Source organism: Pseudophryne corroboree, chromosome 4, assembly GCF_028390025.1.
Source record: "Pseudophryne corroboree isolate aPseCor3 chromosome 4, aPseCor3.hap2, whole genome shotgun sequence".
NCBI lineage: Eukaryota > Metazoa > Chordata > Amphibia > Anura > Myobatrachidae > Pseudophryne > Pseudophryne corroboree.
The window spans coordinates 739,876,761-739,896,287 of record NC_086447.1 but is presented as its reverse complement, the minus strand read 5'-3'; the positions used below and the strand labels follow the sequence as shown (position 1 = coordinate 739,896,287).

The 19,527-nt window shown below is 47.4% G+C and overlaps 1 protein-coding gene across 4 annotated transcripts in view; it reads right to left on the bottom strand.

Annotated features, from left to right (window-relative positions):
- ABHD12 (abhydrolase domain containing 12, lysophospholipase) overlaps positions 1-19,527 on the bottom strand; it is a 364,140-nt gene that overhangs the window by 39,269 nt on the left and 305,344 nt on the right. For all 4 annotated transcript variants that reach the window (XR_010176161.1, XM_063918120.1, XM_063918117.1 and 1 more), the window contains 2 exons: positions 9,130-9,167; positions 1,519-1,598 (listed from right to left, as the gene is read on the bottom strand). Coding sequence is in view for 3 of the 4 variants with exons in the window: in XM_063918120.1 (XP_063774190.1) it covers positions 1,519-1,598; positions 9,130-9,167 (118 nt within the window). In the remaining variant the exon portion in view is untranslated. The remainder of the gene's footprint in view (positions 1-1,518; positions 1,599-9,129; positions 9,168-19,527) is intronic.

Sequence of the window (19,527 nt, the reverse complement as noted above, 5' to 3'; positions counted from 1 at the left end):
GCTCTGTCTCAGCATTCAACACATTGGTACCCAAACACACTCTGCTATACAAATTTATCCTCACAGACTGACAACGCTGTACCACGATACATAACAACTACAGTGAAAGGCCTTGGCAATGAATCGGGGAAGGGACAATGGCAGAAAACATTCCAGATGATTCATGCTAGCTCACAAAGCACCTGTGTAGTGGAGACTCAATTTAAAATACTCTCTCTTTGGTAAGATGCCCAGACACAGTGTGCCACATCCGTATAGGTGTACCCAATGTTTGTCTGAGATGCTCCACAGGTCCCGGCACTCTTTTCCACATTTGGAGGGATTGCTCTTAACTTATAACCTTCTGGGCTGCAGTGATTATTAACTGACATCCTGGGCTCAGAGGTTCCAGCTAATTTCGTATTTTGGCCTTTTGAATAACGGAGGCGAATTTCGCACCTGTTGGTATTCTTGCCCTCATTCGACAGTATTAGTTCTCCAACACCAGTTATTATATGAACATAGAACATGATGTCTCCTCCACAGGGGACGCCTACAACGTCTTCCATGACACAAGGTTTTATTGACTTGTCGTAAAGAATTCAGCTGATTAAAGTCTCACCTTCCTTCACCTCCTCCATAAGCATCTGACTCTCTGAGGGTTATTAAAGTTTCTTAGCGAACCAAAAAAGTAAGCAATTGGGCAAAACCATGCTGCACTGCAGGTGGGGCAGATGTAACATGTGCAGAGAGATTTAGATTTGGGTGCGGTGTTTTCAAACTGAAATCTAAATTGCAATGTAAACATAAAGCAGCCAGTATTTACCCTGCACAGAACACTATAAAAACACTGCACCCAAATCTAAATCTCTCTGCACATGTTACACATCTGTCTCACCTGCAGTGCAACATGGTTTTGCCTAATGCTTACTTTTTTGGTTTGCTTCCCCCCCTCCCCGCCCACCCCAATCCACCTTTCTCTTTCCTACCTTTGTTTGTCCCCACCGAGACCCCACCACATAAATCTGTATGCTTACTTGTAACCAGTTTATACTGGTTTTGAATATCCGTATGACCGACTTAACCATCCACTGCACTGTCACTGGAGATCATCTGTATTTGAAAGCAGTCAGTTGCTTTGTTCTTTTTCTTAGTAGAGATGCTTATATAACCCCTGGTGACACTTAATCATATATTTAAAGCTGCTGACATGGGACTCTGTAACTGTGCTTTCTGTCATGTAAAGGCCCCCATACATCTAAGAAACGACTTCTCGACCCTGTTGGAGAAGCTGATCCGCGGACCGGATCCCCAATCGGCAGCCATCAATGATCGTCGATCCGTTGGGGTAATTAGCAGTGTTAACAATGGTTAACTGTTTCCAGACAGGATCGGGGTATTTTTGTAAATGTTTAATATTCCCAATCCCCCAACCCAGCCGTAGGGGATCGGGGCATTGCACCAACATATCTCAGATGTATGGGAGCCTTAACTGGTCTGATTTATCTGTCAACACCAATAAAGACAGTTTGTACTTGCCACAGAAAATGGATGACTTTTCGCCTCCTCGCGAATGTTTGTAAATGGTGACTCCAGTATTAGAGAATCAGGCGGTGTTTCTGGAAATACAGAATATTTATGTAAGCTTCATTCACAGGTTTATATAAGTCACAAACAGTGGAGTTCCCTCTGAATTGTCAGCATTTGTGATCCTAGGGAAAGGCTAGTATACTCTGTTTAGAAAGTCTTAATATCTGTACCAGAGGCATTGGGCCAGTAGTTGCATCACTGTAAGAACTGAGCCGGTTACAAATCAGAACATTGGCCCTCATTCAGAGTTGATCGCTCGCTAGCTACTTTTAGCAGCCATGCAAACGCAGTCGCCGCCAACGGGGGAGTGTATTTTCGCTTTGCAAGAGTGCGAACGCCTGTGCAGCCGAGCGGTACAAAAACATTTTGTGCAAAACAAGACCAGCTCTGTAGTTACTTATTCTGTGCGATGATTGCTGCGATGAAGGTCCCGGAATTGACATCAGATACCCGCCCTGCAAATGCCTGGACACGCCTGCGTTTTTCCAAACACTCCCAGAAAACGGTCAGTTGACACCCATAAACTCCCACTTTTTGTCAATCTTCTTGCGATCGGCTGTGCGAATGGAATCATCGCTAGAAGCAGTACAAAACAACGATGCTCTTTGTACCCGTATGCTGCGCGTGCGCATTGCGGCTCATACGCATGCGTAGTTTTGTCATTTAAAAAAAATGAAAACTACGGAGCGAACAACGGCAGCTAGCGATCAACTCGGAATGAGGGCCAATGTGTAGCCAGCCAATCTAGCGGGCGACAGGACCCTACACACTTACATGATGCAGGGAAAAAAGGGGCAATGGAGGATGCCATGCTACATTCGGCAGCATGGCATTGTTAGCAGTATCTTCTGGTTGACCCTGCAGCAGGGCCAACCAGCAGACATTGCTAACGACTCGCAGGAGCACGCAATCATGGGTACACACTGAATGATCCGGCCGACATGTCGTTCCGATTTTGCCGAAAACGACATATTGGTCCGAGATCGTTCTAGTGTGTACCTGACTATAGAAAGTAAACTCCATATTATGAATATTTTCATTATCCAGTAAGTAGCAGTAAAGAGCGTCTTGTCCCATCTTCTGCAGGAGCTTGCACTTTATGTAATCAGATAATAAGAATTTACTTACCGATAATTCTATTTCTCGTAGTCCGTAGTGGATGCTGGGGACTCCGTCAGGACCATGGGGAATAGCGGCTCCGCAGGAGACAGGGCACAAAAAGTAAGCTTTTAGGATCACATGGTGTGTACTGGCTCCTCCCCCTATGACCCTCCTCCAAGCCTCAGTTAGGTACTGTGCCCGGACGAGCGTACACAATAAGGAAGGATATTGAACCCCGGGTAAGACTCATACCAGCCACACCAATCACACCGTATAACTTGTGATCTGAACCCAGTTAACAGTATGACAAACGTAGGAGCCTCTGAACAGACGGCTCACAACAAATAACAACCCGATTTTTTTGTAACAATAACTATGTACAAGTATTGCAGACAATCCGCACTTGGGATGGGCGCCCAGCATCCACTACGGACTACGAGAAATAGAATTATCGGTAAGTAAATTCTTATTTTCTCTAACGTCCTAAGTGGATGCTGGGGACTCCGTCAGGACCATGGGGATTATACCAAAGCTCCCAAACGGGCGGGAGAGTGCGGATGACTCTGCAGCACCGAATGAGAGAACTCAAGGTCCTCCTCAGCCAGGGTATCAAATTTGTAGAATTTTGCAAACGTGTTTGCCCCTGACCAAGTAGCAGCTCGGCAGAGTTGTAATGCCGAGACTCCCCGGGCAGCCGCCCAGGATGAGCCCACTTTCCTTGTGGAATGGGCCTTGACAGATTTAGGTTGTGGCAAGCCTGCCACAGAATGTGCAAGTTGAATTGTGCTACAAATCCAACGAGCAATCGTCTGCTTAGAAGCAGGAGCACCCATCTTGTTGGGTGCATACAATATAAGCAGTGAGTCAGACTTTCTGACTCCAGCCGTTCTTGAAATATATATTTTCAATGCCCGGACCACGTCCAACAACTTGGAATCCTCCAACTCGTTAGTAGCCGCAGGCACCACAATAGGCTGGTTCAGGTGAAACGCTGACACCACCTTAGGCAGAAAATGAGGACGCGTCCGCAGTTCTGCCCTGTCCGTATGGAAAATCAGATATGGGCTCTTATATGATAAAGCCGCCAATTCTGATACTCTCCTGGCTGAAGCCAGGGCCAGTAGCATGGTTACTTTCCATGTAAGATACTTCATCTCCACCGATTTGAGCGGCTCAAACCAATGGGATTTTAGAAAATCCAAGACTACATTAAGATCCCACGGTGCCACTGGGGGCACAACCGGGGGCTGTATATGTAGTACTCCTTTTACAAAAGTCTGGACTTCAGGAACTGAAGCCAATTCTTTCTGGAAGAAAATCGACAGGGCCGAAATTTGAACCTTAATGGACCCCAATTTGAGGCCCATAGACAATCCTGTTTGCAGGAAATGTAGGAATCGACCCAGTTGAAATTCCTCCGAGGGGGCCTTCCTGGCCTCACACCACGCAACATATTTCCTCCAAATGCGGTGATAATGTTGTGCAGTCACCTCCTTCCTGGCCTTTACCAGTGTAGGAATGACCTCTTCCGGAATGCCTTTTTCCTTTAGAATTCGGCGTTCAACCGCCATGCCGTCAAACGCAGCCGCGGTAAGTCTTGGAATAGACACGGTCCCTGCTGAAGCAGGTCCCGTCTTAGAGGTAGAGGCCACGGATCCTCCGTGAGCATCTCTTGAAGTTCCGGGTACCAAGTTCTTCTTGGCCAATCCGGAGCCACTAGTATCGTTCTTACTCCCTTTTGCCGTATAATTCTCAGTACTTTTGGTATGAGAGGCAGAGGAGGGAACACATACACTGACTGGAACACCCACGGTGTTACCAGAGCGTCCACAGCTATTGCCTGAGGATCTCTTGACCTGGCGCAATACCGGTCCAGTTTTTTGTTGAGGCGGGACGCCATCATATCCACCATTAGTTTTTCCCAACGGTTCACAATCATGTGGAAGACTTCTGGATGAAGTCCCCACTCTCCCGGGTGTAGATCGTGTCTGCTGAGGAAGTCTGCTTCCCAGTTGTCCACTCCCGGAATGAATACTGCTGACAGTGCTATCACATGATCTTCCGCCCAGCGAAGAATCCTTGCAGCTTCTGCCATTGCTGTCCTGCTTCTTGTGCCGCCCTGTCTGTTTACGTGGGCGACTGCCGTGATGTTGTCCGACTGGATCAACACCGGCTGACCCTGAAGCAGGGGTTTTGCCAGACTTAGAGCATTGTAAATCGCTCTTAGCTCCAGTATATTTATGTGAAGAGACATCTCCAGGCTTGACCATACTCCCTGGAAGTTTCTTCCTTGTGTGACCGCTCCCCAGCCTCTCAGACTGGCATCCGTGGTCACCAGGACCCAGTCCTGTATGCCGAATCTGCGGCCCTCTAACAGATGAGCACTCTGCAACCACCACAGAAGAGACACCCTTGTCCGTGGCGATAAGGTTATCCGCTGATGCATCTGCAGATGCGATCCGGACCATTTGTCCAGCAGATCCCACTGAAAAGTTCGTGCGTGGAATCTGCCGAATGGAATCGCTTCGTAAGAAGCCACCATCTTTCCCAGGACTCTTGTGCATTGATGCACAGACACTGTCCCTGGTTTTAGGAGGTTCCTGACAAGTTCGGATAACTCCCTGGCTTTCTCCTCCGGAAGAAACACCTTTTTCTTAACCGTGTCCAGAATCATTCCCAGGAACAGCAGACGTGTCGTCGGGGTCAACTGAGATTTTGGAAAATTCAGAATCCACCCGTGTTGTTGCAGCACTAGTTGGGTTAGTGCTACTCCGTCTTCCAGCTGTTCTCTGGATCTTGCCCTTATCAGGAGATCGTCCAAGTAAGGGATAATTAATACGCCTCTTCTTCGTAGAAGGATCATCATTTCGGCCATTACCTTGGTAAAGACCCGAGGTGCCGTGGACAATCCAAACGGCAGCGTCTGAAACTGATAATGACAGTTTTGCACCACGAACCTGAGGTACCCTTGATGTGAAGGGCAAATTGGGACATGCAGGTAAGCGTCCTTTATGTCCAGGGACACCATAAAGTCCCCTTCTTCCAGATTCGCTATCACTGCTCTGAGTGACTCCATCTTGAACCTGAATTTTTGTATGTACAGGTTCAAAGATTTGAGATTTAGAATAGGTCTTACCGAGCCGTCCGGCTTCGGTACCACAAATAGCGTGGAGTAATACCCCTTTCCCTGTTGTAGGAGGGGTACCTTGACTATCACCTGCTGAGCAAACAGCTTGTGAATGGCTTCCAATACCGTCGCCCTGTCCGAGGGAGACGTTGGCAAAGCAGACTTTAGGAACCGGCGAGGGGGAGACTTCTCGAATTCCAACCTGTAACCCTGAGATACTACCTGTAGAATCCAGGGGTCCACCTGTGAGCAAGCCCACTGTGCGCTGAAATTCTTGAGTCGACCCCCCACCGTTCCTGAGTCCGCTTGTAAGGCCCCAGCGTCATGCTGAGGGCTTTGCAGAACCCTGGGAGGGCTTCTGTTCCTGGGCAGGGGCTGCTTGCTGCCCTCTCTTACCCCTTCCTCTGCCCCGAGGCAGATATGACTGTCCTTTTGTCCGCTTGTTCTTATAGGAACGAAAGGACTGCGGCTGAAAAGACGGTGTCTTTTTCTGTTGGGAGGGGGTCTGAGGTAAAAAAGTGGATTTTCCGGCAGTTGCCGTAGCCACCAGATCCGATAGACCAACGCCAAATAATTCCTCCCCTTTATACGGCAATACTTCCATATGTCGTTTGGAATCCGCATCACCTGACCACTGTCGCGTCCATAAACTCCTTCTGGCAGATATGGACATCGCATTTACTCTCGATGCCAGAGTGCAAATATCTCTCTGTGCATCTCGCATATAAAGGAAAGCATCCTTTAATTGCTCTATAGTCAATAAAATACTGTCCCTATCCAGGGTATCAATATTTTCAGTCAGGGAATCCAACCAGACGACCCCAGCACTGCACATCCAGGCTGAGGCGATGGCTGGTCGCAGTATAACACCAGTATGAGTGTATATACTTTTCAGGGTAGTTTCCAGCCTCCTGTCAGCTGGATCCTTGAGGGCGGCCGTATCAGGAGACGGTAACGCCACTTGTTTCGATAAGCGTGTGAGCGCCTTATCCACCCTAGGGGGTGTTTCCCAGCGCGCCCTAACCTCTGGCGGGAAAGGGTATAATGCTAATAACTTTTTTGAAATTAGCATTTTTCTATCTGGGTTAACCCACGCTTCATCACATACATCATTTAATTCCTCTGATTCAGGAAAAACTACAGGTAGTTTTTTCACCCCCCACATAATACCCCTTTTTGTGGTACTTGTAGTATCAGAGATATGCAAAGCCTCCTTCATTGCCGTGATCATATAACGTGTGGCCCTACTTGAAAATACGTTTGTTTCATCACCGTCGACACTAGATTCAGTGTCTGTGTCTGGGTCTGTGTCGACCGACTGAGGTAAAGGGCGCTTTACAGCCCCTGACGGTGTCTGAGACGCCTGGGCAGGTACTAATTGGTTTGCCGGCCGTCTCATGTCGTCAACTGATTTTTGTAATGTGCTGACATTATCACGTAATTCCATAAACAAAGCCATCCATTCCGGTGTCGACTCCCTGGGGGGTGACATCACCATTATCGGCAATTGCTCTGCCTCCACGCCAACATCGTCCTCATACATGTCGACACACACGTACCGACACACAGCAGACACACAGGGAATGCTCTTATCGAAGACAGGACCCCACTAGCCCTTTGGGGAGACAGAGGGAGAGTTTGCCAGCACACACCCAAGCGCTATAATATATATGGGAACAACCCTATATAAGTGTTGTTCCTTATAGCCGCTTAAATATATAAAAATATCGCCAAAATATGCCCCCCCTCTCTGGTTTACCCTGTTTCTGTAGTGCAGTGCAGGGGAGAGTCCTGGGAGCCTTCCTCACAGCGGAGCTGAGCAGGAAAATGGCGCTGTGTGCTGAGGAGAATAAGCCCCGCCCCCTATTCCGGCGGGCTTTTCTCCCGGAGTTTTAGACATTTGGCATGGGTTAAATACATACATATAGCCTTAATGGCTATATGTGATGTATTCTTTTGCCATAAAAGGTATTACATATTGCTGCCCAGGGCGCCCCCAGCAGCGCCCTGCACCCTCCGTGACCGTCTGGTGTGAAGTGTGTGACAACAATGGCGCACAGCTGCAGTGCTGTGCGCTACCTTCATGAAGACTGAAGAGCCTTCTGCCGCCTGTTTCCGGACCTTCAATCTTCAGCATCTGTAAGGGGGGTCGGCGGAGCGGCTCCGGGACGAACCCCAGGGTGAGACCTGTGTTCCGACTCCCTCTGGAGCTAATGGTGTCCAGTAGCCTAAGAATCCAATCCATCCTGCACGCAGGTGAGTTGAAATTCTCTCCCCTAAGTCCCTCGATGCAGTGAGCCTGTTGCCAGCAGGACTCACTGAAAATAAAAAACCTAAAAAACTTTTTCTAAGCAGCTCTTTAGGAGAGCCACCTAGATTGCACCCTGCTCGGACGGGCACAAAAACCTAACTGAGGCTTGGAGGAGGGTCATAGGGGGAGGAGCCAGTACACACCATGTGATCCTAAAAGCTTACTTTTTGTGCCCTGTCTCCTGCGGAGCCGCTATTCCCCATGGTCCTGACGGAGTCCCCAGCATCCACTTAGGACGTTAGAGAAATACAGTATATCTATTAGATAGTGCAAGTGTGACATGATGACCCACTCGCAATCAGGTTATTAATGGTGGAACCTTCGGAGATGGTCAGAGTATGGATTTCTATTTAGAATTCCTTACAGTGCCTAAAGATGTGTTGACTATGGGCCTAATTCAGACCTGATCGCAGCAGCAAAATCTTCCTCTAATGGGCAAAACCATGTGCAGTACAGGTGGGGCAGATGTAACATGTGCAGAAAGAGTTAGATTTGGGTGGGGTGTGTTCAAACTGAAATAAAAATTGCAGTGTAAAAATAAAGCAGCCAGTATTTACCAATTAACGCTCTCTGCACATGTTACATCTGCCCCACCTTCAGTGCACATGGTTTTGCCCATTAGAGAAAGATTCTGCTGCTGCGATCAGGACTGAATTAGGCCCAATATGCTAGCTGATACGGATCTTTGTATATCACAATCAATACTGTAGCAGACCTTCTAGTATCATTATAAAGAAAGCTGACTGCAAAGATATTGCAATGTTCAGAAATGCACAAAACTATTAAATAAGATATGACATAAACATGCTCCTGGGATGCCACCAGTCAGTACATGAAGTATTGCATTAACAACTGTGTTACTAATCAATACGAGTCCACTTTGCACAGAAAAAGGTCTTTTGAAGAAAAAAAGGAAAGAAATAAAATGCAAAAAGCAGCGGCAAGAAGTCATAGTTAATTGGCAATTCTAATCTCAGCACAAGCTACACCACCAAGAACAGATTAAAAGATAAATACATACCTCTTTCACACAGCCTCCTGACCAAATTTGTAGCAACCCTAGAGTAAAAAAATAAAATACAGCCAGTCAGCGAGCTCATCTTTGGAATGCTGGGATGAGCAATTGTGGCCGGCACATGGGTTAATCTCTTGTGCTGCAGTGCCATTTTCATATGAAATATTGGCACTAGGCTCCATGTACTGGAAATGTATATGAAGTAATGTGTTTTACATTTTGTTGAAGGGCGCACTGCAGCGCAGAACTTAGTCCGGGTGCTGGGACGCTAGGTATGTTAACCCCGATGCGCTGCGTGTGGGGAATGTAACTGTATTAGCCAGGGGCAAGGCACATCACTGCAGCTGGCAGCGCTAAGGCTACAGTGTAAAGCTGTCTCTGCACAATGCTGGTATACGGCAAAGGCAAGTTCCAGCGCTGGGGGCTAGGGATAGCGTATCTAAGATATGAAGGGGAGTGTGTGTTTAAAATATAAACTGATGCATTTAAGTTAATGTGCAGCTCTGCAGCCAGGACTTCAGGGCTGTGTAAGCAAAGCTCAGCGGACTGCAGATGAAAATGTTTTAATGCATTTTAAACATGTTACTTTTAATGCGCTGTGTGCAGCTGTAGAATTGCATATTTAAAATATATGGACTGTGCACTTTTATTATTTATTTTGTATTTTATATGGTATTGCCAGTTTTGTGAATTACCTTGTTCTGTGACATAGGAAATAATATGGTAATAATCCACTACTAGCAAAAGGTATACCGTTAATTGAAAGTATCTTTGTATAGCACCAGTGCACTCAAAGGGGTATTCATGTACTGTATTGAGGAGTTTTCTAAGAAAGTATAAAGGAAAGACAGTTATGTGTTAAATTAGGCCCTGTTTAAGACTAAGGGGGGTATTCAAATACTGTCGTTTGCACTTTTCGCAATTTTTTTTAGGGCGAATGGGGATTTTCCCTATGCAATAGCAGGGCCGTTTTTTCGCCTAAGCAAAAAATTTGTCAGGAGCAAAAAAACACGTGGAATGGCGAATCGACATGTTTTCACACCTGCACCAGTGAAAATGCTAGGTGTTTTTTCGACGATTTTGAAGCATATTTTGCCAGTGCCTTTTCACTACAAAAAAAAAAAGCACTGGCGAAAATGCCTTAAAAATGGGGGAAAACAGACCGCAATTGAATACGCAGGGGGGTACATTTGATAGCTCTGAAAATGTCGGATCTCTATCTCTCTATCAAAGCAGGAATGCAAGTGACCAGTTCCTGGAAGTCTAAGTTGTATTTGTATTTTGAGAGACAGTTGCCCGATTTGTGTACTAATCATAAGTGGAGCACATACGTATACAATTATCTGGCTGGTCTTTCGATATGTAGTGGCGATGCAGGAGCGTTAGTCGATAAACGGCTTATTACATTCCTGCAACAACCGTGAACGGGTGGATGAATCTTATGTACAGTTTAATTTTTAAGGGACCAACCACCCGATCCCATAGAAGCACGTACACACTGTGCTACAGTGCACGGCTGATCAGGAGATTTTACCCCAATCAGCTGCTGATTGGATACGTGTGTAACGAGCTTTAGGGGTAAAGTAGCAGAATTGCAGCCTTCTGTATTGTACCATTTAACTATATAAAGGGCTGATGGGGCTCTGGGTAATTTCTATACTCTGACCATCCAGAAAGAAGTGTTCTTCTGTGACATCTCTATGCTGCGGAGTAACTGTTTTTGTAAAAACATATTCTTTGGACGCCTCAAACTTAAATAGGAGACTGATATACGCTCTATATCTAATGAGCGCTGGTCGCAAATCTTGGGCTCTATTAAGTATACCACTCCTTGTGTTAGATACCAGCAGGCGTTTTCTATGTCCTCCGCAGGGTGTATCGTACGCCAATATCTATACAGCGAGCTGGTCTTCGGTCTGACGTTGCTTACCCGAAACATCACATGGAGAACTCTGGGTTTTGGTACCTGTTGTGAGACTGCCCAATGGTGTCTCCCTTCAGGGTCAAAATCTGGGGTGATATTCTGTCCATGGCCTTTTCCCTTCCTCCATTAAATCCTAGGATTTGCCTGTTTGGCTTAGATCTAGAGGAGATGCATTCCCAGGTGCTTTACCGATATACTTTGACTAATGTTACTGTGGCGAGGACCTGCTTTGCACCTGATGCGCATGACTCCTATAAATAGAGAGCTTTAGTAAGTGACGTGGCCATGCATGAAGGGCATCTATTTACAAGACATAACTCTATGCCAAAGTTCCATTATAAGTGGGATAGATGGTGTCTCTCCAGGCTGGGCAGGGGTGATGGCTCATAGTCTATTTGCATTAATAGGTAGAAGTGTTTTTTTCCTATGCCAGTTTTCAACACCTTGTCAATTCCTGTTTTTTAGCTACATTACAGTACTCGCTCCTTTGTTCTTTTTTTTGACGGACGTTTGATACTTGTTCTGGTCTGTTTATGCACACCTTGTTTTACATGTGACTGTTTCATAACTGCATTGCACTCTTGTCTTTATATCTTGTGTAATCTGCTGATGAAGACGTTATTTTTCTCTATTTGCGTAATGTTTAAAAATAAGAATTTACTTACCGATAATTCTATTTCTCGTAGTCCATAGTGGATGCTGGGGACTCCGTCAGGACCATGGGGAATAGCGGCTCCGCAGGAGACAGGGCACAAAAAGTAAGCTTTTAGGATCACATGGTGTGTACTGGCTCCTCCCCCTATGACCCTCCTCCAAGCCTCAGTTAGGTACTGTGCCCGGACGAGCGTACACAATAAGGAAGGATATTGAACCCCGGGTAAGACTCATACCAGCCACACCAATCACACCGTACAACTTGTGATCTGAACCCAGTTAACAGTATGACAAACGTAGGAGCCTCTGAACAGACGGCTCACAACAAATAACAACCCGATTTTTTTGTAACAATAACTATGTACAAGTATTGCAGACAATCCGCACTTGGGATGGGCGCCCAGCATCCACTACGGACTACGAGAAATAGAATTATCGGTAAGTAAATTCTTATTTTCTCTAACGTCCTAAGTGGATGCTGGGGACTCCGTCAGGACCATGGGGATTATACCAAAGCTCCCAAACGGGCGGGAGAGTGCGGATGACTCTGCAGCACCGAATGAGAGAACTCAAGGTCCTCCTCAGCCAGGGTATCAAATTTGTAGAATTTTGCAAACGTGTTTGCCCCTGACCAAGTAGCAGCTCGGCAGAGTTGTAATGCCGAGACTCCCCGGGCAGCCGCCCAGGATGAGCCCACTTTCCTTGTGGAATGGGCCTTGACAGATTTAGGTTGTGGCAAGCCTGCCACAGAATGTGCAAGTTGAATTGTGCTACAAATCCAACGAGCAATCATCTGCTTAGAAGCAGGAGCACCCATCTTGTTGGGTGCATACAATATAAGCAGTGAGTCAGACTTTCTGACTCCAGCCGTTCTTGAAATATATATTTTCAATGCCCGGACCACGTCCAACAACTTGGAATCCTCCAACTCGTTAGTAGCCGCAGGCACCACAATAGGCTGGTTCAGGTGAAACGCTGACACCACCTTAGGCAGAAAATGAGGACGCGTCCGCAGTTCTGCCCTGTCCGTATGGAAAAATCAGATATGGGCTCATATATGATAAAGCCGCCAATTCTGATACTCTCCTGGCTGAAGCCAGGGCCAGTAGCATGGTTACTTTCCATGTAAGATACTTCATCTCCACCGATTTGAGCGGCTCAAACCAATGGGATTTTAGAAAATCCAAGACTACATTAAGATCCCACGGTGCCACTGGGGGCACAACCGGGGGCTGTATATGTAGTACTCCTTTTACAAAAGTCTGGACTTCAGGAACTGAAGCCAATTCTTTCTGGAAGAAAATCGACAGGGCCGAAATTTGAACCTTAATGGACCCCAATTTGAGGCCCATAGACAATCCTGTTTGCAGGAAATGTAGGAATCGACCCAGTTGAAATTCCTCCGTGGGGGCCTTCCTGGCCTCACACCACGCAACATATTTCCTCCAAATGCGGTGATAATGTTGTGCAGTCACCTCCTTCCTGGCCTTTACCAGTGTAGGAATGACCTCTTCCGGAATGCCTTTTTCCTTTAGAATTCGGCGTTCAACCGCCATGCCGTCAAACGCAGCCGCGGTAAGTCTTGGAATAGACACGGTCCCTGCTGAAGCAGGTCCCGTCTTAGAGGTAGAGGCCACGGATCCTCCGTGAGCATCTCTTGAAGTTCCGGGTACCAAGTTCTTCTTGGCCAATCCGGAGCCACTAGTATCGTTCTTACTCCCTTTTGCCGTATAATTCTCAGTACTTTTGGTATGAGAGGCAGAGGAGGGAACACATACACTGACTGGAACACCCACGGTGTTACCAGAGCGTCCACAGCTATTGCCTGAGGATCTCTTGACCTGGCGCAATACCTGTCCAGTTTTTTGTTGAGGCGGGACGCCATCATATCCACCATTGGTTTTTCCCAACGGTTCACAATCATGTGGAAGACTTCTGGATGAAGTCCCCACTCTCCCGGGTGTAGATCGTGTCTGCTGAGGAAGTCTGCTTCCCAGTTGTCCACTCCCGGAATGAATACTGCTGACAGTGCTATCACATGATCTTCCGCCCAGCGAAGAATCCTTGCAGCTTCTGCCATTGCTGTCCTGCTTCTTGTGCCGCCCTGTCTGTTTACGTGGGCGACTGCCGTGATGTTGTCCGACTGGATCAACACCGGCTGACCCTGAAGCAGGGGTTTTGCCAGACTTAGAGCATTGTAAATCGCTCTTAGCTCCAGTATATTTATGTGAAGAGACATCTCCAGGCTTGACCATACTCCCTGGAAGTTTCTTCCTTGTGTGACCGCTCCCCAGCCTCTCAGACTGGCATCCGTGGTCACCAGGACCCAGTCCTGTATGCCGAATCTGCGGCCCTCTAACAGATGAGCACTCTGCAACCACCACAGAAGAGACACCCTTGTCCGTGGCGATAAGGTTATCCGCTGATGCATCTGCAGATGCGATCCGGACCATTTGTCCAGCAGATCCCACTGAAAAGTTTGTGCGTGGAATCTGCCGAATGGAATCGCTTCGTAAGAAGCCACCATCTTTCCCAGGACTCTTGTGCATTGATGCACAGACACTGTCCCTGGTTTTAGGAGGTTCCTGACAAGTTCGGATAACTCCCTGGCTTTCTCCTCCGGAAGAAACACCTTTTTCTGAACCGTGTCCAGAATCATTCCCAGGAACAGCAGACGTGTCGTCGGGGTCAACTGAGATTTTGGAAAATTCAGAATCCACCCGTGTTGTTGCAGCACTAGTTGGGTTAGTGCTACTCCGTCTTCCAGCTGTTCTCTGGATCTTGCCCTTATCAGGAGATCGTCCAAGTAAGGGATAATTAATACGCCTCTTCTTCGTAGAAGGATCATCATTTCGGCCATTACCTTGGTAAAGACCCGAGGTGCCGTGGACAATCCAAACGGCAGCGTCTGAAACTGATAATGACAGTTTTGCACCACGAACTTGAGGTACCCTTGATGTGAAGGGCAAATTGGGACATGCAGGTAAGCGTCCTTTATGTCCAGGGACACCATAAAGTCCCCTTCTTCCAGATTCGCTATCACTGCTCTGAGTGACTCCATCTTGAACCTGAATTTTTGTATGTACAGGTTCAAAGATTTGAGATTTAGAATAGGTCTTACCGAGCCGTCCGGCTTCGGTACCACAAATAGCGTGGAGTAATACCCCTTTCCCTGTTGTAGGAGGGGTACCTTGACTATCACCTGCTGAGCAAACAGCTTGTGAATGGCTTCCAATACCGTCGCCCTGTCCGAGGGAGACGTTGGCAAAGCAGACTTTAGGAACCGGCGAGGGGGAGACTTCTCGAATTCCAACCTGTAACCCTGAGATACTACCTGTAGAATCCAGGGGTCCACCTGTGAGCAAGCCCACTGTGCGCTGAAATTCTTGAGTCGACCCCCCACCGTTCCCGAGTCCGCTTGTAAGGCCCCAGCGTCATGCTGAGGGCTTTGCAGAACCCTGGGAGGGCTTCTGTTCCTGGGCAGGGGCTGCTTGCTGCCCTCTCTTACCCCTTCCTCTGCCCCGAGGCAGATATGACTGTCCTTTTGTCCGCTTGTTCTTATAGGAACGAAAGGACTGCGGCTGAAAAGACGGTGTCTTTTTCTGTTGGGAGGGGGTCTGAGGTAAAAAAGTGGATTTTCCGGCAGTTGCCGTAGCCACCAGATCCGATAGACCGACGCCAAATAATTCCTCCCCTTTATACGGCAATACTTCCATATGTCGTTTGGAATCCGCATCACCTGACCACTGTCGCGTCCATAAACTCCTTCTGGCAGATATGGACATCGCATTTACTCTCGATGCCAGAGTGCAAATATCTCTCTGTGCATCTCGCATATAAAGGAAAGCATCCTTTAATTGCTCTATAGTCAATAAAATACTGTCCCTATCCAGGGTATCAATATTTTCAGTCAGGGAATCCAACCAGACGACCCCAGCACTGCACATCCAGGCTGAGGCGATGGCTGGTCGCAGTATAACACCAGTATGAGTGTATATACTTTTCAGGGTAGTTTCCAGCCTCCTATCAGCTGGATCCTTGAGGGCGGCCGTATCAGGAGACGGTAACGCCACTTGTTTCGATAAGCGTGTGAGCGCCTTATCCACCCTAGGGGGTGTTTCCCAGCGCGCCCTAACCTCTGGCGGGAAAGGGTATAATGCTAATAACTTTTTTGAAATTAGCATTTTTCTATCTGGGTTAACCCACGCTTCATCACATACATCATTTAATTCCTCTGATTCAGGAAAAACTACAGGTAGTTTTTTCACCCCCCACATAATACCCCTTTTTGTGGTACTTGTAGTATCAGAGATATGCAAAGCCTCCTTCATTGCCGTGATCATATAACGTGTGGCCCTACTTGAAAATAAGATTTTACTTACCGATAAATCTATTTCTCATAGTCCGTAGTGGATGCTGGGGACTCCGTCAGGACCATGGGGATTAGCGGCTCCGCAGGAGACAGGGCACAAAAAGTAAGCTTTTAGGATCACATGGTGTGTACTGGCTCCTCCCCCTATGACCCTCCTCCAAGCCTCAGTTAGGTACTGTGCCCGGACGAGCGTACACAATAAGGAAGGATCTTGAATCCCGGGTAAGACTCATACCAGCCACACCAATCACACCGTACAACCTGTGATTTGAACCCAGTTAACAGTATGATAACAACGAAGGAGCCTCTGAAAAGATGGCCCACAACAATAATAACCCGATTTTTGTAACAATAATTATGTACAAGTAATGCAGACAATCCGCACTTGGGATGGGCGCCCAGCATCCACTACGGACTATGAGAAATAGATTTATCGGTAAGTAAAATCTTATTTTCTCTAACGTCCTAGTGGATGCTGGGGACTCCGTCAGGACCATGGGGATTATACCAAAGCTCCCAAACGGGCGGGAGAGTGCGGATGACTCTGCAGCACCGAATGAGAGAACTCCAGGTCCTCCTCAGCCAGGGTATCAAATTTGTAGAATTTTACAAACGTGTTCCCGCCTGACCACGTAGCTGCTCGGCAAAGTTGTAAAGCCGAGACCCCTCGGGCAGCCGCCCAAGATGAGCCCACCTTCCTTGTGGAATGGGCATTTACAGATTTTGGCTGTGGCAGGCCTGCCACAGAATGTGCAAGTTGAATTGTACTACAAATCCAACGAGCAATAGTCTGCTTAGAAGCAGGAGCACCCAGCTTTTTGGGTGCATACAATATAAACAGCAAGTCAGACTTTCTGACTCCAGCCGTCCTGGAATTTATTTATTTATATATATATATATATATATATATATATATATATATATATATATATATTTTCAGGGCCCTGACAACGTCTAGCAACTTGGAGTCCTCCAAGTCCCTAGTAGCCGCAGGCACCACAATAGGTTGTTTCAGGTGAAACGCTGACACCACCTTAGGAAGAAACTGGGGACGAGTCCCAGTTCTGCCCCGTCCGAATGGAAAATCAAATATGGGCTTTTGTAAGACAAAGCCGCCAATTCTGACAATCGCCTGGCCGAGGCCAGGGCCAACAGCATGGTCACTTTCCATGTGAGATATTTCAAATCCACAGATTTGAGCGGTTCAAACCAATATGATTTGAGGAATCCCAACACTACTTTGAGATCCCACGGTGCCACTGGAGGCACAAAAGGGGCTGTATATGCAATACTCCCTTGACAAATGTCTGGACTTCAGGAACTGAAGCCAATTCTTTCTGGAAGAAAATCTACAGGGCCGAAACTTGAACCTTAATGGACCCCAATTTGAGGCTCATAGACACTCCTGTTTTCAGGAAGTGCAGAAATCGACCTAGTTGAAATTTCTTCGTGGGGCCTTCCTGGCCTCACCCACGCAACATATTTTCACCACATGTGGTGATAACGTTGTGCGGTCACCTCCTTCCTGGCTTTGACCAGGGTAGGTATGACCTCTTCCGGAATGCCTTTTCCCTTAGAATCCGGCGTTCAACCGCCATGCCGTCAAACGCAGCCGCGGTAAGTCTTGGAACAGACATGGTACTTGCTGAAGCAAGTCCCTTCTTAGCTCCTGAGGCCATTAGTCCTCTATGAGCATCTCTTGAAGTTCCGGGTACCAAGTCCCTCTTGGCCAATCCGGAGCCACGAGTATAGTTCTTACTCCTCTACGTCTTATAATTCTCAATACCTTGGTTATGAGAAGCAGAGGAGGGAACACATACACCGACTGTTACACCCACGGTGTTACCAGGACATCCACAGCTATCGCCTGAAGGTCTCGTGACCTGGCGCAATACCTGTCCCGTTTTTTGTTCGGGCGGGACGCCATCATGTCCACCTTTGGTCTTTCCCAACGGTTCACAATCATGCGGAAAACTTCCCTATGAAGTTCCCACTCTCCCGGGTGGAGGTCGTGCCTGCTGAGGAAGTCTGCTTCCCAGTCGTCCACTCCCGGAATGAACACTGCTGACAGTGCTATCACATGATTTTCCGCCTAGCGAAAAATCCTTGCAGTTTTGCCACTGCCCTCCTGCTTCTTGTGCCGCCCTTTCTGTTTACGTGGGCGACTGCCGTGATGTTATCCCACTGGATGAATACCGGCTGACCTTGAAGCAGAGGTCTTGCTAAGTTTAGAGCATTATAAATTTGCTCTTAGCTCCAGTATATTTATGTGGAGAGAATTCTCCAGACTTGATCACACTCCCTGGAAATTTTTTCCCTGTGTGACTGCTCCCCAGCCTCTAAGGCTGGCCTCCGTGGTCACCAGCATCCAAACCTGAATGCCGAATCTACGGCCCTCTAGAAGATGAGCACTCTGTAATCACCACAGGAGAGACACCCTTGTCCTTGGATATAGGGTTATCCGCTGATGCATCTGAAGATGCGATCCGGACCATTTGTCCAGCAGATCCCACTGAAGAGTTCTTGCGTGATATCTGCCGAATGGAATCGCTTCGTAATAAGCCACCATTTTTACCAGGACTCTTGTGCAATGATGCACTGACACTTTTCCTGGTTTTAGGAGGATCCCAATTAGCTCGGATAACTCCCTGGCTTTCTCCTCTGGGAGAAACACCTTTTTCTGGACTGTGTCCAGAATCATCCCTAGGACCAGCAGACGTGTCGTCGGAACAACTGCGGTTTTGGAATATTTAGAATCCACCCGTGTTGTCGTAGAACTACTTGAGATAGTGCTACTCCGACCTCCAACTGTTCTCTGGACCTTGTTCTTATCAGGAGGTCGTCCATTTTCTTTGAAGACGAATCCTCATTTCGGTCATTACCTTGGTAAGGACCCGGGGTGCCTTGGACAATACAACGGCATCGTCTGAAACTGATAGTGACAGTTCTGTACCACGAACCTGAGATACCCTTGGTGAGAAAGGCAAATTTTGGGACATGGAGGTAAGCATCCCTGATGTCCCGGGACACCATATAGTCCCCTTCTTCCCGGTTCGCTATCACTGCTCTGAGTGACTCCATCTGGATTTGAACCTTTGTAAGTGTTCAAATATTTCAGATTTAGAATAGGTCTCACCTAGCCTTCTGGCTTCAGTACCACAATATAGTGTGGAATAATACCCCTTTCCCTGTTGTAGGAGGGGTAATTTTATTATCACCTGCTGGGAATACAGCTTGTGAATTGTTTTCAATACTGCCTCCCTGTCGGAGGGAGACATTGGTACAGCAGACTACAGGAACCTGCGAGGGGGAAACGTCTCGACATTCCAATCTGTACCCCTTGGATACTACTTGTAGGATCCAGGGGTCCTGTACGGTCCTAGCGTCATGCTGAGAACTTGGTAGAAGCGGTGGAGGGCTTCTGTTCCTGGGAATGGGCTGCCTGCTGCAGTCT